Source organism: Trachurus japonicus, chromosome 2 (assembly GCF_045865225.1).
Source record: "Trachurus japonicus isolate A0001 chromosome 2, Traja_1.0".
NCBI classification, from domain to species: domain Eukaryota; kingdom Metazoa; phylum Chordata; class Actinopteri; order Carangiformes; family Carangidae; genus Trachurus; species Trachurus japonicus.
In genome coordinates this window covers 8,157,415-8,178,538 of record NC_140908.1, presented here as the reverse complement: position 1 = coordinate 8,178,538, position 21,124 = coordinate 8,157,415, and the positions used below count along the sequence as shown (strand labels likewise).

At 45.9% G+C, this 21,124-nt stretch overlaps 1 protein-coding gene across 3 annotated transcripts in view; it reads right to left on the bottom strand.

Moving 5' to 3' along the window:
- Positions 1–910: 910 nt before the first annotated feature.
- The window catches only part of nrp2a (neuropilin 2a), a 59,523-nt gene continuing 39,309 nt past the window's right edge, over positions 911–21,124 (bottom strand). Inside the window, exons 11-18 of one of the 3 annotated variants that reach the window (XM_085798127.1) lie at positions 20,975–21,119; positions 15,765–15,845; positions 15,437–15,541; positions 11,916–12,181; positions 10,522–10,618; positions 8,401–8,439; positions 3,319–3,378; positions 911–2,203 (exon numbers count right to left, since the gene is read on the bottom strand). In XM_085798127.1, the coding sequence (XP_085654253.1) occupies positions 1,899–2,203; positions 3,319–3,378; positions 8,401–8,439; positions 10,522–10,618; positions 11,916–12,181; positions 15,437–15,541; positions 15,765–15,845; positions 20,975–21,119 (1,098 nt within the window). In that variant the 3' untranslated portion in view covers positions 911–1,898. Of the gene's footprint in view, positions 2,204–3,318; positions 3,379–4,673; positions 6,565–8,400; positions 8,440–10,521; positions 10,619–11,915; positions 12,182–15,436; positions 15,542–15,764; positions 15,846–20,974; positions 21,120–21,124 lie in introns of those variants that run through there. The other 2 variants (XM_085798136.1, XM_085798145.1) reach the window with 2 other exon arrangements.

Below are 21,124 nucleotides of genomic sequence, written 5' to 3'. Positions count from 1 at the left end.
AGAGAGTCAGTGGGGTCCAGCGATGCGGGCCTCAGAGGAGAGGGACGGCTCGTGTGTGTGTCTATGTGTGTGTGTGTGTACATGGCGCGATTCAATGGGATGATATGTTGAGTGCATGTGTGTGTGTCTGGAATCCATGGTCTCAAATATATAAACCTCTCAGCAGCGGCCATTATTCCCTTCAATTTTTTCCAGTGTGTATGTATGTGTGTCCAAAGTTTCATATGTCAGAGAGAGGAGGTATATACAATCTGTATATACAAGTGAAGTAATGTGTGTATGTGTGTGTGTGTGTGCGTGTGCATGGCAGGGTCTCTCGCCCTCGCCTCACTCATGGCTTACGAGTCCATTCACATCGTGCAAGACAAGACTCTTTCTGATTGGTTCAGAACCGCCCCGAAGAACGCCCGCCTTGCTGTGCGAGAGCCGACATTAAAATAAAAATAAAAATGATAAAAAAACTAAAACAACAACTTCAGAAATCAGGTTGCAAGTAGCCAGCAGGTTGAGGTGGGTTAGGGACGGGGAGGGGGAGGGGTGGCGTGATGTATGTGCATGTGTGTGTTGGGGGAGGGAGGGAGTAGGTCCTTTAAATCATGGCTTTTGAGGTCCACATGTGAAGAGAGAGAGAGATAGACGGCTCCTCTCTTGTCCCGCTGTTGCCTCAACGATCCTTTTTCAACTTTTTTTTTTTTTCTGCAAGCAGTTTGCTTTTAAGGCTTGTAGTGTGTCCAGGCACACAGTCAGTCAGTCGATTGAGAAAGCAGTTTCTGGCTGTGCATTTTGTTTTTGATCCCATTTGTTTTTTGTCCTTGCGAAAGCACAGAGAGAACATTACCCCTCTGTGTGTGTGAGAGAGTGAGAGAGAGAGAGAGGGAGGCAGGGTTTCTTTTTTTTCTTTTTTTTTTTTAGTGCTCTGTCAGTCATAGTCTCTCTCGCTCTCTCTTTGTTTCTCTTTTTTTTCTTCAGTGCTTCTCGGCCTCCGCTCTTCCCAGCAATCCATAGGTTGCACCAACCAAAGCTCCTTGACCTTTTTTTTTACCATTAACCACAATGTAAACATGACCTTCTCTTTGACAGGAACCAGCAACAACTAAATCTAACAATAACGTCTCTCCGCCATTAACAGAACGTCTCAAAATCCCCCTCCCTTCCCTTCCCTTCCCTTCCCGCCCCCCCCCCCCAAAATCCTACACACACATACATTTCTTTCGGTTTTTTTTCTTCTACTTATCTGCCATCACAGAACGAAAACATTAAAACATAAAGGAGAGTTGACCGAGCTGAAAGACAAACTGGAGGGACGTCGGTGACTAAAAACACCACAGGCTGTCGGGAACTAAGAAGGAGGACGGAGGCTGGTCGGTAGCAGAGTCTACGACGGAACAGAAAAAGTCAACGGGCCACACAAAGGAGCTAAGTTCTAGGCCACTGTGTTCACATGTGATCAAAAAAGACGCTTTCTAAGCACGTTCCTAACCTACCACCTTTCCAACACGTGTTCTGACTCAGTATGTGTAGCTTACATTATCCAGTTTCAAAACTAGACCTCTTACAAATCTATGATGCATTTATAAACACTTCTCTTTTGGTGGAGCAGGAATCTGTAATTGATATGTGTAGATATTTATCTTTTTGAGGCCTGTGGAACAATCCGTGAGGGTAACCTCTGCCTTTCTCTCACCACCAAAACTAGCAAACACTGGACGGTGCCACGTTTTCCTAAACAGGAAACGAGTTCTCGCTGGAGCTAAAAAAAAATCGGCTCTCCGGTTTGTCCATGTGTCCAGGGATCTGCAAGTAAACTGACGCTAATGTGAACTGGAGGAAATGAAGAAAATAGTGAGAGGTTTTCACACGATGGCTCTTTCTCTGGTTCTGGTCCTCGTCTCCTCGCCTCACGCCTCGGTGCAGCAGCGCTGTTGGTTCAGTTTGACCTTGTGCTTGAGGCCGTCGTACAGTTCGAAGTTGTAGTTCTCCAGGGTGGTGGAGGAGCGCGACGACAGGCCGCTGTAGGAGCAGGTGCAGTAGAGGAGGAGGCCGGCGCACACCGCCCCCAGCAGGACGCCCAGGGAGCTCATCACGATGATGGTGACCAGGATGGGGTCCAGGGTGTAGAGCCAGGAGTTGTCCTTCTCCGAGACGCGGGTCACCGGGGGGTCGGACGACGGGGAGGGGGTGTTCCAGTCGGGGAACTGCAACCCTGCGACAGGAAGGGAGGGGACAGACTTTGTGAAGACGTGATGATTTGATGAGACTACGTTCTTCCTCTCCTCATGTCTCTCTCAGTTTCTTTGATTATTGTATATTGTACATTATTTATTTATTACTGTCAGTTTTATTATTCATTTTTTTCATTTATTTATTTTCCACTTTTTACTTGACTTTTTACTTCTTCTTCTTCTTTTTTTATTTATTTATTTATTTTTAAACTTTTTTTTATTTGCACATCATATAACCAGCATATAGTGAAATTAAAGCAGAAGTAAGTGGTCCGGTCATTTTCGCTAATGCTGCGTTCCAGGCAGGCTTTTGAAATCGTAAATTACAGCTTCAAGTCACAACTTACGACTTTGTAGCGTTCCAGGCAACCCACTCGTGTTTTTCCGACCTGTTTTACCGGTGAAAGTCACTATAACGGCCACTCGTAACTTCCGACCGGTGAACTCGTACCAGATCGAACTGGTACCACTTCACGGTCGGAAAAATACGAGTTTCCTTGAACGCACCATAACAGTCCTCGTCCCTACGTCGCCACATTCACGGCGTTCCTTGGCTGCACACACAGCCCTGCATGCCGTTCTCTCTCCTCATTGGATAAAAACTGTAGGATACGATAAATGTTTTCTCCTCGGCTCAGAGCAGAGCAGAGGGACTGAGAGACCCCTGTTTCAGTCCAAACACTCTATATAAGTGATTGCTGTCGGAAGATATAACTATTTAAGACTTATATTAGCACAAATATATCACTTACTTCTGCTTTAAACATTGTGCAGGAGAGGTAGAAGCCAAAAAGGGCTTATGAAAATACCTCCCCTATGTAAAAAACAACAACAGCGGTGGTAAGAAGATATTACAGAAATTCATAACATAAAAAACAGAAAAGAAAAAAAGATAAAAAAATAAAAAAATACAAAATAACATGGAAAACTTTCTATTGTCCTGTCACTGTGAGTTCCTTTTATTTTTACTTTGCCACCTTGTGGACATTGAAATTTCCCCTGATTTGATTATGTTGTGTCAGTTTGTTACTGTAACTTCTTGAAAACTGTTCTTGAAAAAAAGCAAAGATAAAATATTTTTAAAAAAGGCGCTTACCTCCACCTAGAGGGTCTCTACCGAAGAGCCGCCCGTCTCCAAAGTCATTGGGTATCTTAGCTGTTGAGGAGAAGCACAGGTGACACACACTTTAAGCTTTAGCTCTTTCTGCTTCCAATTTAAAACCATTTGTGATGAATAAACACGTGAACAAGCTTTGGTCTCCACACACACTCACACACAAGTCTTTGACTAATAGAAAAATATGACTTTATTAATAGAGAAAGGTCATCATGATACATTCAAACACACAGTCATCACATAATATACTGATAAGACTGTTCATTCCATGTGAAGAAAGATGCAAACATGTCATCATCAGATTATTATTAACATTACCCATCGTTATCACCGGTAAAATCACCGACACTGTTACAGTCAAGTTTAAGAGTGGTGTATAAGATGATTGAGAAAAAAATAAAAGCAGCAAATGGCGACATTTTTAAGAAGTGCTGTGACAGTCACAACGCTGCCAGGTGATTGATATGTATGTGTGTGAATGCAGAGATTACATGTGTGGTGAAAACTACACTGCAAAAACTTTCTTGTCAAAACGTCTCATTTCTAGTAAAAACTAATCTCTTTCCACTTAAAATATCATCATCATCACCTAAAAAATTAACTTGTTTTTAGATAATTTTCACTTGTTTCAAACGAATTTTCACTTGAAATAAGTAGAAAAATCTGCCAGTGAAAGCAAGTTTTTTGTGCTTGTAATAAGGAAGAAAAACTTGCTCCACTACCAGATTTTTCTACTTATTTTAAGTGAAAAAATGCTTGAAAGAATTCTTATTTTAAGTATAATGAGATTTGTTTTGACTAGAAATGACATTTTGACTATAAATAAGACAAATATACTTGGTAATATATTTGAGTTTTTGCAGTGTAGCAGTGAGTGCAGCACTTTGGTTGAGCCCCATAGCTCAAGTGTACTTATACTTTAGATGAGTTTTCTTCTCACTTGTGTGTGTGTGTGTGTGTGTGTGTGTGTGTGTGTGTGTGTGTGTGTTGGCGCTTGCTACTCTTGGCAAGCATTCAGGGGAGGGAGTAACTGCTTGGCAAGGCACACGTCTAGATGTGGAGGTCTTTGATGGCCAATCGCGTTATTAATACCGTTTCCAGGGCAACTGAAGTTGGCCGCAGATTGGGCGACGGAGGTGCGGTAGATGGGAGGGAAAAGTGCTTACCGCAGCCTTCATAAATGTTATCTGTCCATTAACTAATTACGACTATTAGAGGCTTGGAGCTGAACGGTGTGGAGATGGACGGAGTACAGCGTCCAATCCCTCCTCTCCAAGTTGATTTAAGAGCACATAGTGAGAGCATGCCAAAAAACACTTCTTTTTTTCCCTCCTCCTTCCCACTCTGGAGAGAAAAGAGCTGTTTCTAAATTGTGGCAACAAATTGAGGGGCTGGGGGCAAGTAGGTGATGGATTTTTTTTGCTGGTGCGACAGATCACGAGAGCACGGTCTGTTAAGCCACAGAGGGAAGACCTCAATTTCATTCAATCCGGGGTGTCGCCACCTTTGTGCCGACTGATGAGGGATGAATTGTCGCCAATTTGTCTTTGTCACTTTTGAGAAATTTCACAATAAAATAAGCTTTTTAGATCCCAGATATGTTAAATGTTAGCAAGGAGTGTGTTTTGGCTGTGGCTTTGTCTTATGGCACTAAATGGAAGAAGCACCAATAGCTGGAGCTCTGCTTCTCATAATAACTTGGATCTCTCTCAAGGGTGCACATATACAGCAAAACACTGCGCTTATGGCTTCCAGCTGGTGCAGCGGCATTGTGGGATTTGTAGGAGTGTAAATCAAGTAAGAAGTGGTGATAGCAGACAGCTGTGTCTATTTACAACCCTAAAAACAACAAGCACATATTCACACTGAAAACACAATACGGCTCGGCTCGGCTCGGCTTTCATCTGGGCAGCTTAAAGACATAGGGAACAATGGGAGTGGGTGGTATGAAGCATAAATGGGAGTGGAACAACGTGCTTTATTACGCCACAGAATCAAGATGAAACACTAAACACTGAAGACGGCTGCATCCATCACTGACTGATGCCTTTATCAGGGGGAGACAAGACGTTCAATCAAACGAGCTAGTTATCTCCATTTGTGATGCAGGACTTTAAGTATGATGGATTTGCATTCCTTTGTTTTTAAATGTGCACATGCTCTGTTGAAAAGGACAATGGAAGGATTTTTCTGCTCCTCCGTCACAACACCCTCACTCCTGGTACGACTCGTATCACAGCTATCTCGTGTTGTTATTACAGAGATACCAAGAGCTTTATTTTCTGGGGCTTGCCAGATCATTTCCACAGCTCGCACAATGAATGCCTCGCAGCCTAACAGTTTTCTCCTCTCTCTCTCTCAGCACTGCACAGCTCCTCATGTCTCTGGGGTCTTGTTTTAGCCTGTGGTTTGGCAGCTCTGGCTGGCTCTCGCAGCAGAACCAGCTCGACACCCCCCTCCCTCCTCCTCCTCCTCCTCCTCCTCCTCCTCCTCCCAGCCCACACATGTCTGTGTGTATGTCCATGCTGGGGTCATTCCAGGAGGACCGTCGGGGTTACGAGGAGCCAGACGGCACTCAATGGTCCGAAACAAGCTGTTCAGATAAATAACTTACTCAGACTTGAGTCCTCTCATCAGGAGCAGCACAGTGTGAAATGTCAACAGCAAACTCCTTAATGGAACAGAGAAGAAAACAGCAACCGAAGCTACATCCATGAGAGACAGAGAGAGAGAGAGAGGGCACAGTGTTTCTTTGCAAAACTTGGCAGTTTAGGACGACGTGTGTGTCGTCGTCAGCCTCGCAACTGTAAACTAAAGCAGAGAGGGTTCGGTTCATCAAGTGGGTGTTCTGTCAATCCTGCAGCATCACGACACACACACTGTCTGCCACTGACATCACAAGGTGGCGTCCTCCTCTGCCAAACACAGCCCAGCTAAGCGCTTCTTTTCAGCAGAGGGTACGGTGTCGGTCCCGGCTGTCCAGCCTCACTGTCAGGACTGGCTCCACCCCTGGGGTGGCCATACTGGAGGACCAGTTAGAATACTGGAAGCACTGCGAGGAGCTGTGATAGGCCACCGACAGCTGGCTCTTCTTGGTGGCCAGGTGTTGTCGGCAGCAACAGAGGGCTCTGACCAAGATGGCCACCGCCAGGAGAAGGAGGGCGCCTCCGGCGGCCATAATGTAATACCAGTGGATGGGTAAGGGAGGCACAGGAACGCCTCCCCCTGGTGGAGAGATACAGAATAATTGGCCAGCGGGAAAAGAGAGGAGTGGCACTTTTTTATTTTCTACATTTAATTCTCTATGTTCTATCCCTATGTCTTCATCATACGAACAGCAGGCGTGCACCTCATAAGAGCATGCACAAGCATGCCAGTTGCAAAAAAATAAAATAAATCTCCAAGGCCCAAAAAAATAAAAAATAAATAAAAATGCATCCATTTCTCTCATGTAGCCTGTTTTTGCAGTCGGAGGACAAGTTTTCACACCAAGATCACCAAGAGGTTTGGTTTGAAATCAGTCCAATAGTTGATCCAATCAAATGCAACGTAATTACATTTTTTTCAGAGCTAAAGTGAAATGACTTGGTGTGAAACGAGAGCTAAAATAATTAGTTATGAAAGCACCCACACACATTGAATTAAGGAGCTTCCTCTTCCTGTTTGGAGCTGGCACAGGAAGTCACAACCAGCCCCCTGACGAAGCCTCAGAACCATGCACGAATCAGTCGGACACCACATGGGAATCCGGTGTTCCAGAGCTCCATCGGAGCTGATATTGGATTGGGATTTGTTATTTAGCTGGCTCGAGTTGGCAGATTTGTTTTGAGTACATAATTTATCCCATTCTCTGTTCTTGGTTTTTCATTTTCCTTTCTTTTTTTCTTTTTTTTCTCCCAAGCATCAGCCTCCCGGCCAGTCCTCTCCTCCTCAAGCCAAGCGCTGTCTCCTTGGAGACTATCTCCACAGATCCTCTACACTGCTGCCCCTGGCTTGAACCCTCCTCTCAAATTCTTGGTAAGAAGCAACTAACCACCTTCCAAGAAGCCTCTACTTGATTATCCAAGTCTGCTGTGCAAAAACGAGCCACTGAAGACGCTGCAGAATTTATAAAACAGAGCCCACATGTTCCTTCCAGACCTGATTTTGTGGAGCCGTAGGACTGAGAGAACGTCAAACTGAACTAGGGAAAGTGAAGCAGAGCTGAATACATCCTGATTTTTGGACCGTGTCACATAATTACAGAGGGAAATGGTGCGTGCGTCTCCTACTTCACACTGCACACACTCATTAGACAGAGAGGAGAGAGACACCCGTGCTTGCTGCTGCTCAGTCACTCTGATTGCATTTCACTGGGGACACTGGTGTGTGTGTGTGTGGGGAGGCGATATTAATGTGTGTTTGTGCAAGTTTGTGAAGGGTTAGAGACTTTGTGTGTGCGCGGGTGTGAAGATGGAGGGGTAGAAAAGCCGAAGAAGTGCACACACATCACATTCGCACTGAAACCGCCAAGCTCTTATCTTATTGGAAGACATTATGAGATGCCAAAACACTAACATCAATCTCATAGAGTCCCCCAGGAAGCTCTAAATATTTTTCATGAAGCAGACAGTTATTTAAAACCCTTCAGGCTGCGTCAGGCAGCCTGGAACTGAGAATATGTAGCTCTGTTCAAATATCTGACTCCATGAGGCGCGCTTGATTTAGCTTGCCTGGCACGCGCAGTTTGCTCTTTTGAGACTAATCCTTTGTTTCCACAGAGACTGACAAGGTAAAACTAATGCACCGCAACACATTACTGAAATAATCTATTTTCAACCTAGTTAGAGTTTGAGAAAATTCATTCGACGTTTGCAAATTTAATATTTTAGATTCCAGCGAGGGGATTGGTGTTTGTTCGGTGATGACTCCGCGTTATTGGTGGAAGGGCTGGTTTGTTTTAGCGGTGGAGACAACTTTAGTGCCAACAAGCGAAAAAACCCCCAGGCTGGTGCACATACAAAAAAACGGGCAGGAAGCAAGACCAGAGAGGAAGTGACGTCACACCAAAGTCACACTCACCTTTTTCGGGATTTGAGGGAGAGAAAGCGGCGAAGGGTTCTGCGGGGACAGAGAGAGAGCCGGGCAGACATGGAGAGAGGGAAAGAAAGAGAAACAGAGGGAGGACTGTTAGATAACTTTAAATACGAGGGAAAAGTCAGCCAAATGTCACACAAATGTCACAAGACTATCAAACTCCTCCTGAGGAAATTTAAGTTAATTCCTCAGATAACTCACATGAATTATGGCATTTACTCAGCTCCTTTGCTCGAATGCAATTTCAAACAGAGTACGCCGCCGTTGCCGCGCGAGCTGGGAATTCGAGATGGGCTCGGACGGGGCTGCTACGTGTGTATGTGTTCGCAAAGTTCACGCATTTCAAGTTGTTTATCTGCGGCGTCCAGATAAACTGGAGCGGGCTGGGGCGTTTTGGCGTGCTGCAGACGCACAGAGCAGAACCTTCACTTTGATTGCCTGGAATGCAAACACAACGAAGTGGCGTATGTGTGTGTGTGTGTGTGTGTGTGTGGGTGGTGGCGAGGCGAGGTGGGAGCCAGAGACAAAGAAAGAGAGAAACCAACTTGGGAACTTGCGCCTTTTTGGCGGGGAATGCCAACGTACTGTGAGGAACTCTACTGTGCTGGGTGATAAGCGACATCCCAGCATGCTCTGGGAGCGGCAGAGGAGGGGAGGGAGGGGAGTGGGAAACACAGGGAGGGGAGGGAGGGAGGGAGCGAGGGAGGGAGCTTTCTAAGCTGCTGCACAACACAACACATACACACAAATGAATGATAGAACACAGTAAAGGCCAAAAGAGACGCGTTTGCAACACACACACACGCTTTCCCTCCGCTGTGGTCCAGCTCCAAAGCACACTGGACGTCAGTCAGGAGCGATGACGGCAGGTTTCTGGCTCTGAAGCCCCGGCTCGCTCTCTGATCTGGTTAAGACCCTCTCCAAAGCCAGTGCCCGGGCCAGATTAAGGAGGCAGCGCTGGCGCTCGGCTCACATCAGGCACCCAGAAAGTTGCCGGTCGGGAAAGAGCCTGTCTAGTAATTCCCTTTGACGGCTCGGGAAAAGCTCTGTTTACAAATATGACGGAGGAGTGAGTGCGAGAGGGATGGAGGGAGAGGAGAAGAAGAGAAATCTAATGAAACATAGATTAGCATCGCTGGGGCCCACAGGGCGTTTATGGCCTAGTTTTCCTATTCTTCTTTTCTTTTCTTCTTTTTTTTCTGGTGGAGGAGTAAACGCTGTCCCTCCCTCTCCTTCCTCCTTTCATCTCGGTGTTCGGTGGGCTCTTTGGAGGAGAGGCTGTCTACGAAACTGGGATGGGAGGGCCAGGCAGTGGAGGGAGGGAGGGGGGTGTTTATCACTGCTCAAGGACCTTCAGGCTGGAGGTGGAGGAGGTGGAGGGGAATTTTCGGGGATGACAGGTTGGCAGAGGATGAGGCGGAGCTGGTGGGTCAAGTGGATGTGTGTGTGTCTTTAAATATTCCTCTGAATGGGAGAGATGTTGGCATTAGGGCTGTAACTAACGATTATTTTTATTATCGATCAACTTGTCGATTATTTAAACGATTTAATTATTAGTTGTTTGGTCAATAAAATGTTAAAAAATGTTGAAAAATGTCAATCTGTGTTTCCCAAACCACCAGATGACGTCCTCAAATGTCTTGTTTTGTCCACAAACCAAAGAGAGACTCAGTTTATTGTCATAAAGGAACAAAAAACCCAGAAATATTCACATTTAAAGGGATAGTAGCATTTTTTTAGGTAAAACCTCTTTTAGGCCACGAAAATAGGCCGTTTCTTTGGGTCCATTCACAACAATGTATGTTGTAAATCTCTGGGCAGGGCTATGGGCTGGCGTTGCTAACGGAAGGAGTGTAGAGAGTCTGCTACTGCAATTAAAGTACTTAGGGGCTATTTGTAGATCATACAACCCCACTTTAAAAAAAATGCTACTATCCCTTTAAGAAGCTGAAATCAGAGAATTTGGACTTTTTTCTTAAAAAAACACCCAAACCCATTCAAAATTGTTGACGATTAATTTAGTAATCGATAATTATTTGATTAATTGATTCATTGTTGCAGCTCTAGTTGGCGTGTGTGTGTGTGTGAGTACAGTGTGTGACTTACGTGTACACTCTGTCAGAAGGGTGCTGGAGCTCATGTGGAGGTTGTCGATCCAGATGTGTCCCCTGGTGCCGTGCGCGAAGAAACCCTCCATCACAACCTACCGCAGCCAGAAAAACAAGGGAGGAAGAGGAAGAGGAAGAAGAGGAAGAGGAGGAGGGGGAAAAAAGTTGAGAAAAAGGAGGAGAGGAAGACAGAGACAGGATGAAGGCAGAGAGGGGGAGCAGGGGGGTGGAGGAAAAATTGAGAACGGGGACAAGCAGGAGGAGGAGGAGGAGAAATCGGATAAAAACTTAATATGGCGCCTGTGATTTCAAAGTTGCGCTCGACACTCGCAATCATCCTCCCCTTCCCTGCGAGCTCCTTCCTCTGACTTTTTCATGAGAACATTAACGACTTGTGATGTCTTTGACAAATGCACAGCGATCCCCAAACAATCAGGCAGCCAATAGAGACGGCGTGGCTTACTTTAGCTGCTTCTTTTGAAGTCAAACCTGGCCTAAGGTGCCAGAGGTTAAAGCTGATGCTTTTATATGAATATACCTCACTCATTAAAGAAATGTTCTCCGTCTGGGGAGACAGAGAAGACATAAAGGGTCTGACCCAGATACCTATTTATCATGCAGACATTAAGGGGAGGGGGGCACTACACATCACCATGAAACTTCCCAAGTTTATCACTTACATTAAGACAATTATTTCTTGTGTTGCAAGTTTTGTCAAATTTTATGCCGAAATCTGAGCAATGAATAAATTCTTGCTTTATTTTGTTGACATATTAGAGTCAGAAGTTTTTACAGAGGAGGATTTTGGATATCTCTTTTTATCACTCTGTAAATCAGAAAATACTGTCACCAGCCCTAAAAAAATAAAATTTCACCGTGTTTTTAGGAATAAAATGTTGTATAAATCAGGCTGTGAATGATATATCAACAATCCCCTCTGTAAAAACCTTCAGAATGTAGACAGGAATAAAACTGGAAGGTTTGGTATCTGTAAGTGCTGCTGAAGCTCAGAGTCTGAGGAAAAACTCATTTTGAGAAAACGGCCTTTAAAGACTTGTACTGTAAAATTCCATAGATTGTTAATGTAAATCGTACTTTTACGATTGGTTGTGGATACGGAGGAAATGACAATTTTTGGAGCCTACATAATTGTTCAGGAGAGAGAGAGCTTTACAATGATACCTGACATGACAACAGGCAGGGCACAGTATGTCACAGTAGCTGTTAACTTTTGGTGAATTTAGGAGAAATCTACTGATGAAAGAGACAAAATGAAGTAAATTAACCACCTTAATGTGGATTTTCTAACATTTCTTAGACTTTTCTGAAAGAATACATGTTATGGAAGATCTCAAAATTGATCAGTGCGTGAAAAAACAGTGGGTTTATTACCTGGAAGTCTTTCGGGGAGCGGGGCAGGATGGTGCGACCCTCCTTCCACACGGTGCCCTGATCGTCCTTCAGCGTCCAGAGGAGGGTCTCCTCGTTGTGGGCGTCCCGCAGCAGGACCCTCAGGTGTCCCTGGGCCTCGCCCCACAGCTGGTAGGAGAACTGGAGGCAGAGCGGTCCGGTCTCGGCCGCCACCACGGGGCCGATGAGGCGAGCTCGCTGCTGCTCCGTCTTCAGGCTGGCGTCCATGTACAGATAACTGCTGAGCTCTGGAGGGAGGAGATACGACAGCATGAGAGGGTGCTTTGTCATGTCGGGACTCCCAAGACCCTAAATCAACATTTGCTGCTGGTTTTGAAAGTGGAAAGGAACCTTGGATTTATCAAAACCCAAATGAATAAATACAGGAAACACGGAATCAAAAAGATGTTTTACAGCGACCTGGCTGCTCTGGTATTTCCAACACATCGCCAAAAAACGAGCAGAGCTTTGTTTTAACCTTGAGTTGCTGGTTGCTCCAGTGAAATGAAAGCGTCCTGTTTTAATGGGTTTTCATTTCAGCCCTGGAGGCATTAAAATCTAGGAAATTTGAAAAGCTGTGTCGACTTTTATCCACTGTAAATGGATGCTGCTGAGAGGAGACTGGAGGGCCGAAATGGAGCCAATGCACCGTCTGCGTGTCCTCGTGAGAACAGTTCTCATCATTTATCATCACCTCCTGCGCATACAGACATATATATATATATATATATATATATATATATGTACATGAGTGTTTTCACACAATCCAAAGACATTTCCAACAGGACTCTCAAACAAAAAAGAAACTAATCACCAGTTGCTCTCAGGAACAGCACCCCCCCCCACACACAATAGTCAGACTGAACAATAGGGATATGACAAATATAGACACACAGAAGAATAGGTCCGGAGAGAGCGCCGTCATCCGAACACGGAGCGCTACCAGAACTCCTGCCAAGACCCCTCGGGGCCCATTCCTCCTCACCGCCTTCCCAGGTAAACGACTTCAACAACGGAAAAGTCCCACAGAAAAAAACGCACGGCGCTCCATTTGTTTACACCAGAGGATGTTTAGTTTGCAAATTGGATGCTGACACAAATTCCATTGTGAAGGGAGGGTAAGGCTGGTGAGACCACTGCGTGTGCGAGTGTGTGTGGTGACTCAATGAGGCGTCTGGTGAAGAATTTCTTAAGTGGGCCCTGTGGGAAAATGTCCAGTAGCAACAATCTGCAGATTAAATCACCTGCTTTATCATGGACAAGTGTGTGTGTGTGTGCAAAGAAAAAAACCAGTCTGACACATTTCAGGGTAAAACACACAGGTAGTTTCCAGATTGTGAATGTGTCGTTCTTTTATCCAAAACAAATGACAGAAGCAAATATGTAGGAGTGTTTGTTTTTATTGCAGCCATGCTGAGTGACTGGGCTGATAACCTTTTGCTGTGTGTGTGCGACTGTTGATGTATGTGTGTGTGTGTGTGTGTGTGTGTGTGGTCCTTCCAGCTGTATCTAGAGGGACAAATCTTCCTCCGAGTTGACAGCTCCCCTCTGCCCGCCATACGCCCGAGTGTGACACTTCAGACAGTGTGTGTGACAGTGTGTCCCTTGGCCTTTTGCAGCTCTGGTTTGAATATGTGTATGTGTGTGTGTGTACTCCTCTTTTTTTTCTTTTTTGGACTGGTGTGTAATACTAGTTGTGTTTACACGCCTGGAGAGGATTTCTTTTTTCTATGACTGGTTCTAACGCGCGCACCAAAAAGCCTCTTCCATCGTCTGCAGCGCCGTCTTGCAGCGAAAACCCCCCCATTGTTGTGCCTCTTGTTTGCCAGACAGCCCATAATTGAGACTGCCTCTCCATACGCAGCGAAACGGAGCATTATTAATCCATTTCACAGTGGTCTCCTGCAGCGAGAGGCAAGCATGGATTCAATCTATGAAGCCTAGTTAGCACATTCTTATTAGCGGGGGTACATTAAGGCAAATAATGCTACAGTATAAAGCAGCTGAATCCAGCTGTGTCTTCACGGCCGAGGTCGAGAGGTGAGGAGATCACGGCTCCTGGGTCACATGACAGAGGGGAATTAAACTGTGATTTGATAGCAGTGAAATAATGATCCTGCTTTAGCCGAGGATTTCTGACCTTTGACATCTGCTGGGAGGAAAATCAAAGGCGCGTTAAAAAAAAAACGGCTGCAAATGATACTCCACACATGAAAGCCACAACCTGGCTAATCTAAGCAACCCTTTCCAATCCGGCCCCGTGATGAAAGAAGCTGCTTTGAAGCCCCCCCCCCCCCCCCCCCACTAACGTCAAAGATGGTTATGACCTAAATAGGTCACGCTTCAGGAAAACGTCTTTGCCTTTTCTGCGAGCTCTGTTTGCACTCTGGAACATAACCCAGGTGACATCACACTGACAAAAAAAAAAGAAGAAAAAAAAAGGGGGAGTGGGGGGTCACGCTGAACCTCTTGTTCATTTCTATCCAGCTGGAGAAAATGCTGAATCTTTCATGGAGACTTGCTCAAAAGCAATGAATTTTAAAACAAGGTTAGTCTAACAATCCTGTGCCCTGCCTCGAAAAAATTATAAATAGCACCATAAAAAAAAAAAAAAAAAAATCCTCCTTAGACCCAGCAGGAAACGTTTCTGTAGCTTTTAATAACACGCCAAAAGCTGCACTTTTGATCCTCGGGTATGTATAAAGGGAAAATGAATAATTATTTCTTCAAGGAGTGTCTAAGTAGATGGAAGTCTACACAGCATCATCTGGGATGTGCCTGAGGTAATTGAGGGGCAGCGAAGGGACGGTCGGGAATAACTGCTCGTCTTTGGAATCTCCTGCTCTGAACTTAATTGGAGCTACTGGGTCTTAACCCCTTCCTGCTGGGACGCTGCGCATTTTGGACACACACGCACACACGAACGCGCGCGCACATGCACGCGGCGGTGTCAGTCACAAGTGGGGCTCGACACAGCGGTGGTGTCTATTTCCCTCTGCTTCCCTAAATTCATTTTCATTCTCATTCACTCGGAAAGGCTGGAAGACGCCGCCGCTGCTAAATTAGACCGGTTTCAATTTAAGGAATTATTTTAATCAAATTGAAAAAAAAAAGGAGTCGATGAAGATGCACAAGGAGAATGAGTCCATTTAATTATAGGAAACAGTGTCTTGTCTAGACCCAGTGAAGTTGATAAAATAAACTCAATGCATTTGTGCTTGTGCAATTTTCTGCACGCAAATGAAATTCCTCCCGCAGCTGCATACATAAAAGCTCTGCAGGAGTTTAGAGGAGTTTACACAGAGTGCCAAAACAAAAGCCTGAGCTATAACTGCACTGTTATTTAAAACTGACCTTAACTTGCAACCCTGACTCCTGCAGGTCACGGACGGTGCATCAACAGTAAGAGGAGGGAAGCTTAAGCAGCTCTCCGATAAGCAGGCGGCGGTGCTGACTCATGCACAATCTCCACATGACGGATAAGGAGAGGAGAGCGGACTCACCGTTGCTGTGCAGGGACCAGAAGAGAGGGGCGTTGGGGTCGTGCGTCCACCCACACAGGCCGTGGTCAAAGTCACACACGCTGTCGGTCGGCGAAGCGGTGGCTGCTGCAGAGGTGGAGAGGGAGAGCAGCGGGGGGGGAGAGAAGAGACGGAGCCGAAGGGCACGGAGGCATGAGAAATCACAGTCATTCCAGATAGAGAAAAGACGCATTCATTCACACGGCTCTGCATTATGTCACACGCCTTTCATCTTTGTATTACAGCTCCCTAATTCCGCTATTAATCCACTTGCGTCTCCCGGCTTTCATGTTAAACACTTTGCTCTCACCTGTCGTGCTGACGGGGACGGTGGTGGTGTCGATGTCGGCGGGCAGAGTCGGCGTGGCCGTGTCAGCCGGCGTGGTGGTCTCTATGGGAACAACAACACAACAAGGATATAGGTCAAAGACGGCAGCATGGAACAATAGTCAGACATTAGACGGCTGCGAGGAGGACGCATTCATCATCAAGTGTTTGTTTAAGGGGAGATTATTCATATGGAATCTCTCCAGTGGGGCAGGAAACACAGGAAATGATAAGCAACAGAGGCAGATAAGAGCGACATATAGCATCTTAATAACCCTCAGTTATTCTCTGGTGAATTTTATTTATTTATTTAACCTTTATTTAACCAGGCAAGCAAATTAACAACAAAATTCTTATTGAATGCAAGGTGGTTACAGTTTTGAAAGTGTTTCTCATGTTAAATGTACAATTTCTAACTCTTGTGCCAAGTATGAAACTGCATCCAGCCGTGAGTTAGTGAAAAAAGTTGGAAACAGCTCATGTGACACTAGTTTTTTAGCCATAAAACTCCTTATAAAATAGTGTAATATTTCTTTTCCCTCTAATAATCTCCAATGCTGTAACTTTTCAGGCTGATTTTGAGAGTTTTAAACAGGAAGCTGCTGTTTTGATGAACCTGTCTACGTGTCCTACTGAGGGTGAATTAAAGTGCACGTCATTACTGAGAGTGTAACTGCATCTCCTGTGTCCTGTCTCTGCTGGGCCATCCCACCCAGAGTGCCAGAGACAGGCAGAGATAGCCCTGCAGCACCCAAGAGGGGGGGGGCTGTCAGGTTGTGTCTGGGTGCTCAGGCGTCAGTATCAGTCTAACACACACACACACACTGGCTAGAATATGCAGGCACATGTATGCACAAGCACATAAAAAGCCGCACACACATGGCTGGCGCTAAAGCTGATGGATGGACGTGTCCAACAAACTCCCCTCGACCTTGGACAGGATGATCACGCTCTGGGACCACTCACTGGCTGTCAGGGAGGACACACACACACACACACACACACTCCATCTCCCACTCCTTTTTTCTCTTTGCATGTGTGCGCTACCGTGTGTGTGTGTGTTATACCATACACTATAACTCAACACACTTGAGACTTTCCTTCTTTCCCCTCGATGTGTATTTAAACGCATTTATCACATAGAAAGACAAACAACATAGAAAAGCATTAAAAAAGCAACGACAACTCTATGCTCATTATGCACACACACACACAAACACACACATGTGGAGCAGGCTGCAGTAGGAATGTGAAGTGGGAGAAAGCAGTGTGTTATTAGGAGCAGATGGGTCGACCCTGGTGCGTTGTGGGAGTTTACACAGAGGTTTGGGTCACGTCTGCACCGAACATCCACATTCATCACGCTTCTAAACCGTGCAGCCTCCACCTCCGTCTGCATACGAGCCGCCGTTGACCTTGCATGTTTGCACGCCGACTTGTTTTTGTCACATTTGACGACACTGCAGTCGAACATGTTGCACTAATTTGACATTAATGATCTCTGGGATGCTTGTGTGGGTTCGTAAGCAGCGTATTATATTTCAGTTTCCTTTGTGAGCTCTCCATACTTCATCTCAGTTAAGCCTATCCAAACGACTCCGAGGCTCGGTGACCTCATGTGAGAAAAGAAACACAACAAGCGCACAAACTCATGGACTTATCCTGCTTTACGCAATACTAGAGCCTCCTACTGTTAATATTCCTCTTTCTGCGTGACGAGGATAGCATTTAGAGACTATGAAAGGCACTAAGGGCAACAAACGCAGCGTGGTGCACAATTGATCCGCTTAAAGGAACTTCCTGTGGAAATGAGAGCGATGGCGCCCCAGCTGGAGAAATGGCAAACATGAAAGGGCCGGCCACAGCTGGCGACGGCTTCTGACATTAACCCAGCGTTAATGTCATGTCCTTTACGCCAGTCATTAACTACCTAATGAGACTCTTATCGCTGCTGGGCCCCCCCCCGCCGGAAAGGTAAGGCGAGGAAAGCGGCTTCCTCACTAACTCTCTAACCCGCCGTGTTTCCGATGCCAGACGCGTCTCCTGTTGTTTTCATTCTGTCCCTTGTGCTCGTCCTTCTTGTTTGATTTTGATTTCTGTGTTTGCCTTTTTATTCCGGGGTAACCTTTTACGCTCCTCCAGTTAAGTCCAGGCGTTAGAATCCAGCGCCTCCACGTTACCTGGGCGCCAGTGTGCGTATATCTTAACACACATAAACACAAAACACACAGGCCCCTCCATTAAGATTCAACCCGGCCCCTGAGCACTCTATGCTTTCAAAGGTCAGGCCTTGTCACAGTGTAAATGTGCTGACCTTTCCAGGGTGTGACAGGAGTGTCGGGGGCAATGGGAATGGGACTTCTCTGTGTGTGTGTGTGTGTGTGTGTGTTAAGTTGATGTGAGAATGTGTGTGCGAACGTATGTGACCTGCCTACCTTGCCCCGAGCCCTGACCTTGATGTGTGTGCGTGGGGGGAGTGCATGCGCAGCAGCAGGACGAGTCCCTCTGCAGCGGAGCGTTGTCTTACATAATGTGTCTACCGCTGCAGGTGATGATGCAAGTCATCATCATGCGCGGGATGAGACACCAACATTTAGACCTGGACTCGGGGGAGCCGCCGGCATAGATAATGGAGGTGCACGCTCATCCTCATACATACAAATACACACACGGCGCAGCTGTGCATAAAGACATACACACGGATAACACGCGGACACCAGAAGACACTAACACACAGCCAGGGCGGCGACTCCGGCTCTCTCTGCCTAAAAGACATCGCTCACTCCCAAAGAATCTGACTCAGCGATATGTCAGAGAGGAGGAGAAAAAAAATCTTCAATTATGTAGAAAGCCTTTCTGTAAATCTCTGCTTGGCAGTCCTACACACACACACACACACACACACTGATGAATGGATGTGCATGCACGCACGTACACACGCACTGCGAGAGAACATGATGGGAAAAACAAGTAGCCATTGTTTGAGATTCAGCTGGGTGGGGTTAAGTGCTCAGATCAAGGTTCATACACACACACAAAAAGATGGTGACACAAAGATTTATACAAAGAGCCAAAATAAGTCTAAGACCAAACTGGTTCAAATCCGTCATCATGGCTCAGCAATACAGAATTTACTGTGGTTTCTAAGGAGCCAGAACTCCAGTGTGAGGCTGAGCTTTGCGTTACAGGTGTGTGTATTGCGTGTGTGTGCGAGTGTGAGTTCTACACTACATTGCATCTGAGACTAAAATGATTCTACCTGGAAAAAGAAGATGATATTTTGCATTTTTTTTCACAGATCACTCTAAAATTTCCTTCCTCAGCTCATAAATTTTTCATTTTTTGGAAGCACATATACTAAAAAACTGTCACTGTCGAAGGCTGTGTGTGTGTGTGCATGAGAGAGAGAGAAGGAGAGAGAGGTAGAGACAGCTGGGGGAAACAGAAGGAGTCAGGACCAGCAGCAGTGAGCATGGAAAAGAGGTGCAAGTGATGAGTAACAGAGGGAGAGAGGGGAGGAGAGGAGAGGAAAGGAGAGGAGGCATAGCAACGAAAAAAGAACAAAAACATTTACGGACCCACGCACAGGGCCTCAGGGTGGGAAAAGAAAAAAAAACTGCAACCATGTGTAGGAACTAGGAGAAAAACAGAGAAAGAAACCTCTTTCTGCCTCTTTGTGGCGGCTGCTGCTTGGCTCTGACTTCACTCTGCACGATGTAGGGTAAAGAATATATATATAAATCTTTATCAAACTAAATCATGAATGAGAAGAAGTTGAAAAAAAGACTTTAGTAGGAGAAAAAAAGCAGAAATAGTGAGGGGGAAGTGAGTGATTTACAGGATGCCAGCAGTCGTCCATTCTGCCTGCTGAGTTTGGGAGGCCTGTGAACAATGTGTGACGCTCGGCGGCCGTTTTCTGTGCCACAAAACTCTCCGCTCCATCTGATAGAAATCACCCCTCTGAGGATTTTTTAGGTTTTTTCTCACTCGCTCATTTCTGTCTCTGTGTTTCTTTTGCTCTGCGTCTCCCACAGCTCACTTGTCAATCAAACGGCGAATAGAAAACACATCACTTCCTGTGTTGCCGCAGGGGGATGCAGAGGGTGGGGGGGGTGGGGGGGGGGGCAGCAGGTATTTCATAAACTACATATAAATTAAACTGTGACTTACTTTTTACAGAGTCTGACAGCTGGATTATTTGGCTCTGCAGCACTTTTACATTTAACGCTGTGTGTGGTTAACATTGTGTTTAATATTGATGCTATAATGGAAGATGTACATTTAAGTATAAAGGTCTATGTGTCTTTAAATGTGCATTACACAGTCTGGAGAGGTGGGAAAGGCCATGCTGATAATGTTCTGTTCTTAATATTTAATCTCACTTCATCAGCACTTATCCAAGCACACACACACACACTAACACATGCACACACACACACACACACAAATCACCTCGGAGACCGCATAACCTTACTTGCATTTATGGAGGCCTGATTACCGTGGTGCATGTGGGTGTTTGAATGTCAGGAGTTTATAGAGTATATGTTTATATTAGCGGTTGCTTTGGTGTGTGTGTGTCTGTGTGTGTGCGTGTGTGTGCGTGTGTGTGCTTGTTAGAGAGGCCTGAGCATGTTGTGCTGCACGGCCCAGTCGTCCTGTCGAGGCACAGTGGGAGTGGTAAGCAGCGAGAGTCCATATGTGTGTGAGTGACGGTGGATGTTGTGCGTCTCACATCTGGATAACAGACCACGCTGGAAAGTGAACAAACCAGTGCTCGCTCTCTCTCTGTGGGGACGCATTCCTTCAGACCGAACCCTGTCCACTCCCTGCTGATGCTAACACTTGTTGTCTAAAGCTCACAGTCGCTGTTCCAGGTGAAACAATACCAGAGAGGAAGCAAAACCACAAACTTCCAGGTTTGAGACTCAGCCGGATCGTTTTCCTCTCTTTCTCTCTCTGCCTCTGCTCCGTGTCACTTTCCAGCTCCGCCACACTCTAATGACTCTCATGCATATCTAATGCCAGCCTCACTTTTCTGGGGGAGCCACCTTCCTCAAGGTCCATTCACTTCTGTTTAGATCACTTCAGCTCGTTAGAGCGTCGGCTAAATTATTCAGCCTGGAGTACTATAGGCAGAAAATTATCATATATACGCTGATTCATATAATAAGAAGCAACAACAGGGCATCCTACCTGGAAGGTCACAGCCCAGTATCTCCACTCTCATGCCGATCCCTGCAGGAGACCACCTCTCTGGGTACAGGCGGACGTACTGAGCCACCGTCTCCTCGAAATGCCGCAGCTCCGGGGTGTCGTAGTGCGTGTTCCCCTCGAAAATCTGCA